The 15,079-nt window shown below is 44.2% G+C and overlaps 1 protein-coding gene across 1 annotated transcript in view; it reads right to left on the bottom strand.

The window, feature by feature from the left end:
• LOC115129141 (AF4/FMR2 family member 2-like) overlaps window positions 1-15,079 on the bottom strand; it is a 358,350-nt gene that overhangs the window by 145,126 nt on the left and 198,145 nt on the right. The window contains exons 6-8 of the mRNA XM_065018489.1: window positions 14,924-15,010; window positions 11,471-11,507; window positions 11,189-11,243 (exon numbers count right to left, since the gene is read on the bottom strand). Of these exons, the coding sequence (XP_064874561.1) occupies window positions 11,189-11,243; window positions 11,471-11,507; window positions 14,924-15,010 (179 nt within the window). The remainder of the gene's footprint in view (window positions 1-11,188; window positions 11,244-11,470; window positions 11,508-14,923; window positions 15,011-15,079) is intronic.

The following is a 15,079-nucleotide window of genomic DNA, read 5'->3' as shown; positions in this document are numbered from 1 at the left end:
CTGTTTTTTTTCTGGGGGTGGCAGATTTTCAACCAAGCTCTCATTGAAATTACAGCGAGATATGGATAAGTTTTCACTTCCTACGCCTTCCACTAGATGTCAATAGTCAATAGAACTTTTGTCTTATGACTTCAATGTGAAGGGGGGTCGAATGACACAGGAAATAGTCACCACTGCCACGAGTTGACCATGCATTCACTATGCGCGTTCACAGGGGAAGGACCTGCGTTCCACCGGTCATCTGAAGTCATTCTAATTCTCCAGTTGGAACGTTATTCAAGATCTATGTAAACAACATTCTAAAGATTGATTCAGTACATCGTTTGACATGTTTCTACTGACTGTTACGGAACTTTTGGACATTTCGTCACGTTATAGTGGACGCGCTTTGTGACTTTGGAATTGTTTACCAAACGCGCTAACCAAAGTAGCTAATTGGACATAAATAACGGACATTTTCGAACAAATCAAGCATTTATTGTGGACCTGGGATTCCTAGGACTGCATTCTGATGAAGTTCATCAAAGGTAAGGAAACATTTAGGTAAGGAAACATGTATTGTCTGGTTTCTGTTGACTCCAACATGGCGGCTAATTTGGCTTCTGTTCTGAGCGCCGTCTCAGATTATTGCATGTGTTGCTTTTTCCGTAAACTTTTTTTGAAATCTGACACAGCGGTTGCATTAAGGAGAGGTATATCTATAATTCCATGTGTATAACTTGTTTTATCATCTACATTTATGATGAGTATTTCTGTTGAAACGATGTGGCTATGCAAAATCACTTGATGTTTTTAGAACTAGTGAATCTAATAAGCCAATGTAAACTCAGATTTAATAAATATAAATATGAACTTTATCAAATAAAACATGCATGTATTGTGTAACATGAAGTCCTATGAGTGTCATCTGATGAAGATCATTCAAGGTTAGTGATTCATTTTATCTTTATTTCTGCATTTTGTGAATGCTATATTTCGCTGGAAAATGGCTGTGCTTATTGTGGTTTGGTGGAGACCTACCATACTCGTTTGTAGTGCTTTCGCTGAAAAGCCTATTTGAAATCGGACACTTTGGTGGGATTAACAACAAGATTACCTTTAAAATTATATAAGACCCATGTATGTTTTAGGAATTGTAATTATGAGATTTCTGTGGTTTGAATTTGGCACCCTCTATTTTCACTGGTAGTTGTCATATCGCCCCCGGTATTGGGATTGCAGCCATAACAAGTTTAAAGGCACAGTCAATTTAGTGTCTCTAAACTTCTGACCCACTGGAATTGTCATACAATGAATTATAAGTGAAGTAATCTGTCTGTAAAAACAATTGATGTAAAAAATTACTTGTGTCATGCACAAAGTAGATGTCCAAACTGACTTGCCAAAACTATAGTTTATCAACAAGAAATTTGTGGAGTGGTTGAAAAACTAGTTTTAATGACTCCAACCTAAGTGTATGTAAACTTCCGACTTCAACTGTATCTGGTCAATATGTTAGTGTATTATGTCTGTTTGTAACAGTTATATGTGAAAATGTGTTCGTATTATAAATTGTATTTTAATGTTTAACCTGTTGAACCTATGGGGGCGCTGTGTCATTATTGGATAAAAAGACGTGCCCGTTTTAAGCGCAATATTTTGTCACGAAAAGATGCTCGACAATGCATGGAATTGACAGCCTTGGAAAGACACAACTCTGACGTCTCCAAAACTGCAAAGATATTATCTGTGCGTGCCCCAGAACTAATGCAACAGGCGAAACCAAAATGAAGTTTCATACAGGAAATGCCCCGGATTCTGAAGGCGCTGTGTTCCAATGTCTCCTTATATGGCTGTGAATGCGCCAGGAATGAGCCTGCGCTTTCTGTCTATTCCCCGAGGTGTCTGCAGCATTGTGACGTGTTTGTAGGCATATCATTGGAAGATTGACCATAAGAGACTACATTTACCTGGTGTCCCGCCCGGTGTCCTGTGTGCGTAATCTGTAGGTCCATGCGCGTTCCATTTCTTCAGAATTGAAAGTAAACTGTCACGATGGATTTTATCGTCGATAGATATGTGAAAAACACCTTGAGGATTGATTCTAAACATCGTTTGCCATGTTTCTGTCGATATTATGGAGTTAATTTGGAAAAAAGTTAGCGTTTTAATGACTTATTATTTTATTTTTTTCCTTACCCAAACGCGATGAACAAAACGGAGCGATTAGTCGACACAAATAATATTTTTTGTAAAAACGGAACATTTGCTATCTAACAGAGTCTCCTCATTGAAAACATCTGAAGTTCTTCAAAGGTAAATGATTTTATTTGAATGCTTTTATGGTTTTTGTGGAAAATGTTGCATGCTGAATGCTAGGCTTAATGCAATGCTAGGCTATCAATACTCTTACACAAATGCTTGTTTAGCTATGGTTCAAAAGCATATTTTGAAAATCTGAGATGACAGTGTTGTTAACAAAAGGCTAAGCTTGAGAGCAAATAGATTCATTTCATTTCATTTGCGATTTTCATGAATAGTTAACGTTGTGTTATGCTAATGAGCTTGCTGATAGATTTACACAATCCTGGATACAGGGTTTTTTTCGTAGCTAAACGTGACGCAGAAAACGGAGCGATTTGTCCTAAACAAATAATCTTTCAGGAAAAACTGAACATTTGCTATCTGAGTCTCCTCATTGAAAACATCTCAAGTTCTTCAAAGGTAAATGATTTTATTTGAATGCTTTTCTGTTTTTTTGTGTAAATGTTGCCTGCTGAATGCTAACGCTAAATGCTACGCTAAATGCTACGTTAGCCATCAATACTGTTACACAAATGCTTGTTTTGCAATGGTTGAGAAGCATATTTTGAAAATCTGAGATGACAGTGTTGTTAACAAAAGGCTAAGCTTGAGAGCAAATAGATTAATTTCATTTCATTTGCGATTTTCATGAATAGTTAACGTTGCATTATGGTAATGAGCTTGAGGCTGTAGTCACGATACCGGATCCGGGATGGCTCGATGCAAGAAGTTAAGGACTCTTGGAAGATTAGTCCAAATGAGGAGATAAAATCAAATAAAATCCTTCTCTCCTCCCCTATCCTCTCACCTTCCCCATCCTCTCTCCTCCCCTATCCTCTCTCCTCCCCTATCCTCCCCATCCTCTCTCCTCCCCTATCCTCTCTCCTCCCCTATCCTCTCACCTCCTCTATCCTCTCTTCTCCTCCTCTCCTCCCTATCTTCTCTTCTCCTCCTCTCCTCCCTATCCTCTCTCCTCCCCTATCCTCCCCCATCCTCTCTCCTCCCTATCCTCTCTCCTCCCCTATCCTCTCACCTCCTCTATCCTCTCTTCTCCTCCTCTCCTCCCCTATCCTCTCTTCTCCTCCTCTCCTCCCCTATCCTCTCTTCTCCTCCTCTCCTCCCCTATTCTCTCTCCTCCCCTATTTTCTCTCCTCCCCTATTCTCTCCCCTCCCCTCTTCTCTCTCCTCCTCCTCCCCTCCCCTATTCTCTCCTCCCCTTTCCTCCCATATCCTCTATACTCCCTCCCTCCGTATTCTCCCCCTTCTCCCCTATCCTCTCTCTTCCCCTCCCCTCCCCTATCCTCTCTCCTCACCTTTCCTCTCCTCTCCTATCCTCCCTCCACCCACCCATCCTCTCTCCTCCCCTCCCTTATCCTCTCCTCCCCTTTCCTTTCCTCTCCTATCCTCTCCCTACCTCCTCCTCTCCTATCCTCTCCCTCCCCCCCCCTATCCTCACCCCACCCATCCTCTCTCCTCCCCTTTCCCCTCCTCTCCTCTCTCCTCCCCTCTCCCCTCACCCTTCTCCTCCTATCCTCTCTCATCCCCACCCATCCTCTCGCCTCCCCTCTCCTATCCTCTCTCCTCTCCCTCCCTCCCCTATCCTCTGCCGTCTCCTATCCTCTCCTCCTCTTTTCCTCTCCTATCCTCTCCCCCTTTCCTTTCCTCTCCTATGCTCTCTCCTTCCCCCTCCTCTCTTATCTTCTCTCCTCCCCCTTCCCTCCCCTCCTATCCTCTCTCATCCCCACCCATCCTCTCGCCTCCCCTCTCCTATCCTCTCTCCTCTCCCTCCCTCCCCTATCCTCTGCCGTCTCCTATCCTCTCTCCCTCCCCTTTCCTCTCCTATCCTATCCTCTCTCCTCCCCTCCCCTTTCCTTTCCTCTCCTATGCTCTCTCCTTCCCCTCCTCTCTTATCTTCTCTCCTCCCTTTCCTCTCATATCCTCTCTCCTCCCCTTTCCTCTCCTATCCTCCCTCCACCCACCCATCCTCTCTCCTCCCTCTCCTATCCTCTCTCCTCTCCTCCCCTCCCCAATCCTCTGCCGTCTCCTATCCTCTCTCCTCCCCTTTCCTCTCCTATCCTCTCTCCTCCCCTCCCCTTTCCTTTCCTCTCCTATGCTCTCTCCTTCCCCCTCCTCTCTTATCTTCTCTCCTCCCCTTCCCTCCCCTCCTCTCCCCTCCTATCCTCTCCACCCCCACTCTTTTATTCTCCTCTTCTCCCCTCTCCTCTGCCCTCCTCTCCTCTCCTCTGCCTTCCTCTCCTCTCCTCTGCCTTCATTCCAACAGCTTCCTGCCAAGCCTGCCTCTATCTGGCCCCTCTACACACACACACACACACACACACACACACATACACACACACACACACACACACACACACACACACACACACACACACACACACACACACACACACACACACACACACACACACACACACACACACACACACACACGCAGGGCCCCAGACCTGGAAACATGGATTATTTAGATTGGCCCTGAGCCATCTCCCAGGCTGATTCTGAGAGCATGAGAGAGAGAGAGCATGAGAGAGAGAGAGAGAGAGAGAGAGAGAGCGAGAGAGAGAGAGAGAGAGAGAGAGCATGAGTGAGAGAGAGAGGGAGAGAGAGAGAGAGAGAGAGAGAGAGAGAGAGAGAGAGAGAGAGAGAGAGAGCGACAGAGACAGAGAGCTGACTGGGGTGCCACATCAAGAGGCTGTGTTAACTCATGTGACGGACGCCTTTCCCCCGTCTCCTCTGACTGCCTGAGTGCCTCCACTCTGTTCTCTACATTTATCTCAAGAAATGTAGGAAACATCTGAATACTGCTTTTTTCAAACTCCCCTGTCTTTTTTCAAACTCCCCTGTCACTTATAACTAGCAATCTAGCTATTATTAAAGACACTTGAATATGTAAAGTTGGTGTTCATGAATTCACTGCAAATCTGTATCTTTGGAACACATACAGTACAGCCTATAGCTCAACTTACTGTACAGGTCCTCCTCAATACCTGATTCAATGCCATTCTAACAGCATATTCATAGCAATGAGATGTGATGCTAACATGTAACCTTAGTGTGGATGAATGATCTGTTGAGGCTACAACAAACATTATCCTTCTAATAGAATTACTGCCGAAAAGCTTAAAAAGAAAAATAGTGATTGTTTTACGAAGGCCCTTTGGTACAACTGCGATTTGGGAGGAGGTCTGTGTGTGTGAGTGGTGGTAAGAGGTGGTCAGAAGGAGGAGGTCTGTGTGTGTGAGTGGTGGTAAGAGGTGGTCAGAAGGAGGAGGTCTGTGTGTGTGAGTGGTGGTGAGGTGGTCAAGGAGGAGGTCTGGTGTGTGAGTGGTGGTAAGAGGTGGTCAGAAGGAGGAGTCTGTGTGTGTGAGTGGTGGTAAGAGGTGGTCAGAAGGAGGAGGTCTGTGTGTGTGAGTGGTGGTAAGAGGTGGTCAGAAGGAGGAGGTCTGTGTGTGAGTGGTGGTAAGAGGTGGTCAGAAGGAGGAGGTCTGTGTGTGTGAGTGGTGGTAAGAGGTGGTCAGAAGGAGGAGGTCTGTGTGTGTGAGTGGTGGTAAGAGGTGGTCAGAAGGAGGAGGTCTGTGTGTGTGAGTGGTGGTAAGAGGTGGTCAGAAGGAGGAGGTCTGTGTGTGTGAGTGGTGGTAAGAGGTGGTCAGAAGGGGGTGGTCTGTATATTTTATCATTTAATTTAAGATACCATCAACCCCACAGGCCTTTTTAGGTTGGAGGGTTTGTATTTTGTCCTGTAGTTCATTCAACGTAATTGGAGAATTCAGTGGGTTCTGGTAGTCTTTAAGAGTTGATTCTAAGATTTGTATTTGATCATGTATATGTTTTTGCTGTTTGTTCTTTGTTAAAGAGCCAAAAAGATTTGTGAAGTGGTTTAAGTGCCACCTTCTCCTCCCTCCTGAATCCTCCTCCCCCCCCCCCTCCTCCCTCTCTGCAGATGACTTCGTCAACCATTTTGAAAAGAAGGTCGACGACATCCGATCCTCGTTTGCTAAGTCAAACGACACCGCTGGTTCTGCTCACACTGCCCTACCCTGTGCTCTGACCTCTTTCTCCCCTCTCTCTCCAGATGAAATCTCGCGTCTTGTGACGGCCGGCCGCCCAACAACCTGCCCGCTTGACCCTATTCCCTCCTCTCTTCTCCAGACCATTTCCGGAGACCTTCTCCCTTACCTCACCTCGCTCATCAACTCATCCCTGACCGCTGGCTACGTCCCTTCTGTCTTCAAGAGAGCGAGAGTTGCACCCCTTCTGAAAAAACCTACACTCGATCCCTCCGATGTCAACAACTACAGACCAGTATCCCTTCTTTCTTTTCTCTCCAAAACTCTCGAACGTGCCGTCCTTGGCCAGCTCTCCCGCTATCTCTCTCAGAATGACCTTCTTGATCCAAATCAGTCAGGTTTCAAGACTAGTCATTCAACTGAGACTGCTCTTCTCTGTATCACGGAGGCCCTCCGCACTGCTAAAGCTAACTCTCTCTCCTCTGCTCTCATCCTTCTAGACCTATCGGCTGCCTTCGATACTGTGAACCATCAGATCCTCCTCTCCACCCTCTCCGAGTTGGGCATCTCCGGCGCGGCCCACGCTTGGATTGCGTCCTACCTGACAGGTCGCTCCTACCAGGTGGCGTGGCGAGAATCTGTCTCCTCACCACGCGCTCTCACCACTGGCGTCCCCAGGGCTCTGTTCTAGGCCCTCTCCTATTCTCGCTATACACCAAGTCACTTGGCTCTGTCATAACCTCACATGGTCTCTCCTATCATTGCTATGCAGACGACACACAATTAATCTTCTCCTTTCCCCCTTCTGATGACCAGGTGGCAAATCGCATCTCTGCATGTCTGGCAGACATATCAGTGTGGATGACGGATCACCACCTCAAGCTGAACCTCGGCAAGACGGAGCTGCTCTTCCTCCCGGGGAAGGACTGCCCATTCCATGATCTCGCCATCACGGTTGACAACTCCATTGTGTCCTCCTCCCAGAGCGCTAAGAACCTTGGCGTGATCCTGGACAACACCCTGTCGTTCTCAACTAACATCAAGGCGGTGGCCCGTTCTTGTAGGTTCATGCTCTACAACATCCGCAGAGTACGACCCTGCCTCACACAGGAAGCAGCGCAGGTCCTAATCCAGGAACTTGTCATCTCCGGTCTGGATTACTGCAACTCGCTGTTGGCTGGGCTCCCTGCCTGTGCCATTAAACCCCTACAACTCATCCAGAACGCCGCAGCCCGTCTGGTGTTCAACCTTCCCAAGTTCTCTCACGTCACCCCGCTCCTCCGCTCTCCACTGGCTTCCAGTTGATGCTCGCATCCGCTACAAGACCATGGTGCTTGCCTACGGAGCTGTGAGGGGAACGGCACCTCAGTACCTCCAGGCTCTGATCAGGCCCTACACCCAAACAAGGGCACTGCGTTCATCCACCTCTGGCCTGCTCGCCTCCCTACCACTGAGGAAGTACAGTTCCCGCGCAGCCCAGTCAAAACTGTTCGCTGCTCTGGCCCCCCAATGGTGGAACAAACTCCCTCACGACGCCAGGACAGCGGAGTCAATCACCACCTTCCGGAGACACCTGAAACCCCACCTCTTTCAGGAATACCTAGGATAGGATAAAGTAATCCTTCTCACCCCCCCCTTAAAAGATTTAGATGCACTATTGTAAAGTGGCTGTTCCACTGGATGTCTTAAGGTGAACGCACCAATTTGTAAGTCGCTCTGGATAAGAGCGTCTGCTAAATGACTTAAATGTAAATGTAATGTAAATGTTTATCCATACATCTCCGTTTTGGATAGATAACTCTTCGTGTTGTTGTTTGTTTCGAGTTTTCCAATTTCCCAGAAGTGGTTCGATTCTATGGATTCTTCAATTACATTGAGCTGATTTCTGACATGCTGTTCCATCCTTTTCGTAGTGTATTTCTGTATTGTTTTAGTGATTTACCATAGTGAAGGAGTTTGCTCAAGTTTTCTGGGTCTCTATGTTTTTGGTTAGATAGGTTTCTCGATTTATTTCTTAGGTTTTCTTCATCAAACCATTTGTCATTGTTGTTCATTTTCTTAGGTTGTCTGCTTGACATTTTTAGATTTGATCGGGAAGCTGAGAGGTCAAATATACTTTCTGTGAACACTCTAAGAGACTCAGTGATGAAGTAGTCTACAGTACTACTGCCAAGAGATGAGCTATAGGTGTACCTACCATAGGAGTCCCCTCAAAGCCTAACATTGATTATGTACATACCCAGCATCCGACAGAGCTACAGGAGTTGTGACCCCTTTTTGTTGGTTATGTTGTCATAGATGTGTCAATGGGGACATATAGAGGAGAGAATGCTGTCACCTCCAGGTAGGTGGTTGTATTGGCATGACGTAACAATTGCCAAATCTTACTTTGGAGATTACGTGATACATTTACAATATTTAACTTGAAAATCTCTCTTTCTGTCTCTCTCTCTCTCTCTCTCTCTCTCTCTCTCTCGCTCTGCCACTCTCTCTTTCTCTCTCTCTCTCGCTCTGCCACTCTCTGTCACTCTCTGCCACTCTCTCTCTCTCTCTCTCTGCCACTCTCTGCCACTCTCTCTCTCTCTCTCTCGCTCTGCCACTCTCTCTCTCTCTCTCTCTGTCTCTCTCGCTCTGCCACTCTCTACCACTCTCTGCCACTCTCTCTCTCTCTCTCTTGCTCTGCCACTCTCTGCCACTCTCTCTCTCGCTCTGCCACTCTCTGCCACTCTCTCTCTGTCTCTCTCTCTCTCGCTCTGCCACTTTCTGCCACTCTCTCTCTCTCTCGCTCTGCCACTCTCTACCACTCTCTGCCACTCTCTCTCTCTCTCTCGCTCTGCCACTCTCTGCCACTCTCTCTCTCTCTCTCGCTCTGCCACTCTCTGCCACTCTCTCTCTCTGCCACTCTCTGCCACTCTCTGCCACTCTCTCTCTCTCTCTCTCTCTCTCGCTCTGCCACTCGCTCTCTCTCTCTCTCTCTCTCTCTCTCTCTCTTTCGCTCTGCCACTCTCTCTCTCTCTCTCTCTCTCTCGCTCTGCCACTCTCTGCCACTCTCTCTCTCTCTCGCTCTGCCACTCTCTGCCACTCCACCAGACATGACTTATGATAGGAGATGAATTCCACTTACATGACTTTATTTAGGTCTGCAGAGCCATGCGATATAAATACTGTGGAACACAGAGCCATCACCAGGAGCCATTCACATGGAAGCAAAGGGGGCTTGTTGCTTTACTCCCACAGGGTTTGGGACTTAGAAGAACTTAGTTCAGCATGCAGGGACATTGTTTAGGAAGCGTACTGAATAAAGCGTTGGTTAAGTATGTTGAGCTCATTGCATACTTTGTGTCCTGGCTCCTCTATGAGCATGAGAACACTGTCACATGATTGTGATGTGAATGACTACAATGCTACCGTAACCACACTGACAGCCATGAAACTGACATTTAAAAATGATCAATGATGCCAAAGCTGATCTCATCATAGGCTAGACATAAACAATTAGACATGAGATCACTCACACAACAGAGGACAAAACAGAAAAATATTCGTTTCTCACAATAAAATGACAGCTGTTAAGATTTTTTTTTTTTTTAAGAATACCAGCTCTATATAACATTAAAACGAATCGTTTTGAACTGATGGGAACTCCAGGTCCAGTTCAATAAGGGATTTGAAGGAGTTGTGGATCTCATCAAGAAGATAGACAGCCTCATGATTTCGGGTGATGGTCAGGATGAACTACACGTTCCATGGATCACTGCACTAGGTCACTGCACTAGGTTAGACGAGGTCTAAATGAGCCCCTAAGTCACTGTATATTCTCTTTATCCTAAAATGTTTACTTTATCCAGATGACGTCCTTTTAAAATTCTAAGTGGTTCCATTAGTCATGATCTCACTTATTTCATTGTAGAGTATCTCTGCATTCCTACTCGTTTAGTCTCATATGAACACACACAGGGACAGAGGTAAGCACTGACAGTATAGCTGGGATATATGTTTAAACAGAGCAATAAAGGCTCTGAGAACCGTAACACACCACAGACATAGAACTGCTACCGTGGTAAGTGTGTTTTAATATAAAAGCTAATGCTGCTACTAACTTGTGCTTAGTCGGCATTTCCTGTGAAAGTAGCAGGAGAAGAAAGAGACACTGGTTGACCTCAAGTGGATGCATTTAGCTCTGCAAGACAAGGCTGGTATTGACACAAACACTCTTGCCTTAGGCTCCCTCTAAACATTTGGCCTGGTTAAATCATTGAAGACTTCTCCAACAAGAGCTGTGTCATTGAGCGCCACAAAAGCAGAATCTTGTGTTCAATTGGGAAAAAAAGACCTAGTGCGCAACATTGGAAGGTTCTATCGTTCTCTAGTATTCAAATAACTTTCCAAAAATATTTTGTGTGCATTATCCTTCATTTGTGTACTTTGTTTATTATATCATTCCAGTTTGAAGTCTGGTTATTTTGTTATGTTACTCAGGAGAGACAGAATAAATGAAATGTAAAGCACAACCCTATAACCCTTTGTAAGCCGTGCCACTTCCAACCACTACTGCCAGCCCTTCACTTGGTCTGTGTATGACACTAAACAGAGTGTAGCCCAGGTCTTGCATGACTGGGGTAGACAGGCAGTGTTGTCAATGCTGTGCTGTTGAGGAGTGCAGGGGAGTAAGGGAGGGGGGGTGCAGCCTAGGCCAGGGAGGGGCTAACAGAGAGAGAGAATGCCAGCTGCTCTGTTTGTTTGTGAAGAAGGCTCCTCTTAGCCGGGAATTCTGCAGGCTTCTCTCACAGGGACTTGTTTTGCAAGGGAACAAAGCTGAAACCATGGCGGCATGTCTCCCCCGAGGCTTCTTCAAAACAATTCATCAAATGAATACTCACGACTTCTGTGGCACAGACTTGGTTGCAGGCTTGTTAACGGGAACATTGCACCGCTCTGCAAAATAATTTCCATTTAATTGTCAGAGTGTTGTTTTTCATTAAACCCTGACCAAGAGTGAGCTTATTATAAATGTAGCTTATTCTGCCATATGTCACACATCGTAACGTTTCTTCCTAAATGGACAGCACTCCAGTTGTTACATCGTATAATGTCCTCCTATTAACATCATTTCAGACTGATTTAATCAGAGTGTGGGTAGGAAGAATTTAAAGAAGACTTACTTAGTCCAGCGCATCCTGAGGGTATGTGTTGTGACTCCTGAGCAGAGAGGGGAGAGAGATAGAGAGCGAGATAGAGAGAGAGATAGAGAGAGAGATAGAGAGCGAGAGAGGTGGAGCGAGAGAGAGAGAGATAGAGAGCGAGAGAGGTGGAGCGAGAGAGAGAGAGAGAGAGAGAGAGAGAGAGAAACAGAGAGAGAGACAGAGAGAGAGATGGAGAGAGGTGGAGCGAGTGAGAAAGAGAACGAGAGAAGGAAAACAAGTGTGCATGACATACATTAGCACACAGTGAGGTGATACAGGAGAACAAATGGGAGGGAAATAGCTCAACTGATGGACTTAATTGATTTTACACTAATACAATTAGACAGAACACACAAATCCTGTTTCAGAGTACGGTGAGTGGGCTAGAGTAGGCAGCAAAATGTCTTAGTTAAAAGATGGCACCATTAAATCAGGATTTATAGACACAGGCGTATTATTAGGAATGTCAGCCAGGTCAAGCTATGAGCTTCAGACCTATTAAGACAGAAAGAAAATGGCTTTAGCTGCAAAATGAAGCATCAGAGGTTTGGAGGCTAGGGAATGACCGCAGAGAGAAGGCTAGGACAGACACAGATGCTGGGAGCTAGCGGAGGCGAGGGGGAATGGGCTGAAGGACAATGGATTATAACGGGGCTAAATCACACTGTATTACAATGCGGCTAAAGTGAGCTGACAGGAGTTTCTTCATAAAAAGTCCATCCGGCAGGTGTATGCAGCCAGCCAAATGAAGTCCTATGGGCCCTGGTCAGAAGTAGTGCACTAGGTAGGGAATAGGGTGCCAATTGGGACAAATGCTCTCTCTCTCTCTGGTACCATGGGTGTCTCACTGGTCCTTACGGTGACAGAGTCTGACAGGCTCTCACTAGGGCAACAGCTTTGGGTCCAATTTAATACAGACCCTTTTACTGGATGAGCTCTCCCTTCTGACTGCCACACAGATCACGTGATTACTGCTTACAAAACAAATACTGCTTAATAGAAGAAGCAGTAGTAGTAGTAGTAGTAGCAGTAGTAGTAGTAGCAGTAGCAGTAGTAGTAGTAGCAGTAGCAGTAGTAGTAGTAGTAGTAGTAGTAGTGGAAGTAGCAGCAGTAGTAGTAGTAGTGGTAGTAGTAGTATTTGTGAAAGTAGTAGTAGTAGTAGTAGTGCTAGTAGTAGTAGCAGCAGCAGTAGTAGTAGTATTAGAAGTAGTAGTATTAGTAGGGATAGTACTAGTAGGAGAACAAGTAGTAGTAGTAGTAGCAGCAGTAGTAGTATTGATAGTAGTAGTAGTAGCATTTGTGATAGTGGAAGTAGTAGTAGTAGTAGTAGTAGTAGTAGTAGTGATAGTAGTAATAGTAGTAGTTTTTGTAGTAGTAGTAGTGGTAGTAGAAGTAGTTGGTGTGATAGTAGTAGTAGTAGTGATAGTAGTAGTAGTAGTGATAGCAGTAGAAGTAGTAGCATAAGTAATATTATTAGTAGAAGTAGCAATAGGACTAGTAGAAGTAGTAGTAACAGTAGTGGTATTAGTGGTAGTAGTGATAGTAGTAGTAGTAGTGATGTGAGTAGTAGCAGTGGTAGTAGAAGTAGTTGTATTTGTAGAATAAGCAGTACAAGTAGTAGTATTAGCAGTAGTAGTACTACTAGTAGTAGTTGCAGTAGTATTAGTGGATGAAGCTGTAGTAGTAGTATTGATAGTAGTAGTAGTGGTAGAGGTAGTAGTAGCAGCAGCAGCAGAAGCAGTAGTAGTGATAATAATAATAGTAGTAGTAGTAGTTATAGTAGTAGTAGCAGCAGCATTAGTAGTAGTAGTGGTAGTAGTAGTAGTAGTAGCAGTAGAAGTAGTGATAGTAGTAGTAGCAGCAGCAGTAGTAGTATTATAAGTAGTAGTATTAGTAGTGATAGTACTAGTAGCAGTACAAGTAATAGTAGTAGTAGTACTAGTAGTATTGATAGTAGTAGTAGTAGAATTTGCGATAGTAGATGTACTAGTAGTAGTATTAGTGGATGAAGCAGTAGTAGTAGTATTGATAGTAGTAGTAGTAGTGGTAGAGGTAGTAGTAGCAGCAGCAGCAGTAGTAGTAGTGATATTAGTAGTAGTAGTAGTGGTAGTAGTGATAGTAGTATTATTAGTAGTAATAGTAGCAGCAGTAGTAGTGCTAGCAGTAATATTATTAGTAGAAGTAGCAGTAGTACTAGTAGAAGTAGTGGTAGCAGTAGTAGTAGTAGTAGTAGTGGTAGAGGTAGTAGTAGCAGCAGTAGTAGTGCTAGCAGTAATATTATTAGTAGACGTAGCAGTAGTATTAGTAGTAGTAGTGGTAGCAGTAGTAGTAGTAGTAGTAGTAGTGATAATATAAATAGTAGTAATAGTAGTAGTGGTAGAGGTAGTAGTAGCAGCAGTAGTAGTGCTAGCAGTAATATTATTAGTAGACGTAGCAGTAGTACTAGTAGTAGTAGTGGTAGCAGTAGTAGTAGTAGTAGTAGTAGTAGTGATAATATAAATAGTAGTAATAGTAGTAGTGGTAGAGGTAGTAGTAGCAGCAGTAGTAGTGCTAGCAGTAATATTATTAGTAGAAGTAGCAGTAGTACTAGTAGTAGTAGTGGTAGCAGTAGTAGTAGTAGTAGTAGTAGTAGTAGTGATAATATAAATAGTAGTAATAGTAGTAGTGATATTAGTAGTAGTGATAGTAGTAGTAGTTATATGAGTAGTAGTAGCAGTGGTAGTGTAAGTATTAGTATTAGTAGAAGAAGCAGTAGTAGTAGTAGTAATAGTAGTAGTAGTTTAAGAAGCAGCAGTAGTAGTATTGATAGTAGTGGTAGTGGTAGGAGTAGTAGTGATAGTAGTTGTAGCACTATTAATAGTAGTAGTAGTAGTAGTAGTAGAGAAAGTAGTTGCAGAAGCGGTATTAGAATTAGTAGTACTAGTAGTAGTAGTGATAATAGTAGGTGTAGTCGGTGTAATAGTAGTAATAGTAGTGATAGTAGTAGTAGTAGTAGTAGTAGTCATAGTGATATTAGTAGTACTGATATTATTATTATTAGCAGTAGTATTTGTGATAGTAGTAGTAATGAGAGTAGCGGTATTATTATTAGTAGTGATATTAGTAGTAGTAGTAGTAGTGGTATTTGTGATAGTAGTAGTAGTGATAGTACTACTAATACTACTAGTACTACTATCACTACTACTACTACTACTACTACTACTACTACTAATATTAGCAGTGATAATAGTAGTAGTATTAATAACACTAGTGATAATAGTAGTGATAGTAGTAATAGTAGTGATGTTGGTAGTAGTAGTAGTAGCAGCAATAGTATTTGTAGTAGTAGTAGCAGCTTTAGCAGTAGTGGTAGTTGTAGTAGTAGTAGTAGTAAGTTGGCTGTGGTTGTCAATGAACAGTACAGTGTTGTAGGCTATATGCTTTAGGACTCACCTTGGAGGGAATAGGGAACCGGGTTTGCTCAGCCTTGCCTGGAGTGTGGATGGCAGTCAGGGGAGGAGGCCAGGAGTGGGTCATCTCCTGCAGGGAGAGACATTACTCAAGTCAGCCAGATAACATATACAGTTGAAGTCAGAAGTTTACATACAC

This window comes from Oncorhynchus nerka, linkage group LG5 (genome assembly GCF_034236695.1).
Source record: "Oncorhynchus nerka isolate Pitt River linkage group LG5, Oner_Uvic_2.0, whole genome shotgun sequence".
Taxonomy (NCBI): Eukaryota; Metazoa; Chordata; class Actinopteri; order Salmoniformes; family Salmonidae; genus Oncorhynchus; species Oncorhynchus nerka.
Note: the sequence above shows the minus strand (reverse complement) of the source record. Positions and strands in the feature narration are given on the sequence as shown.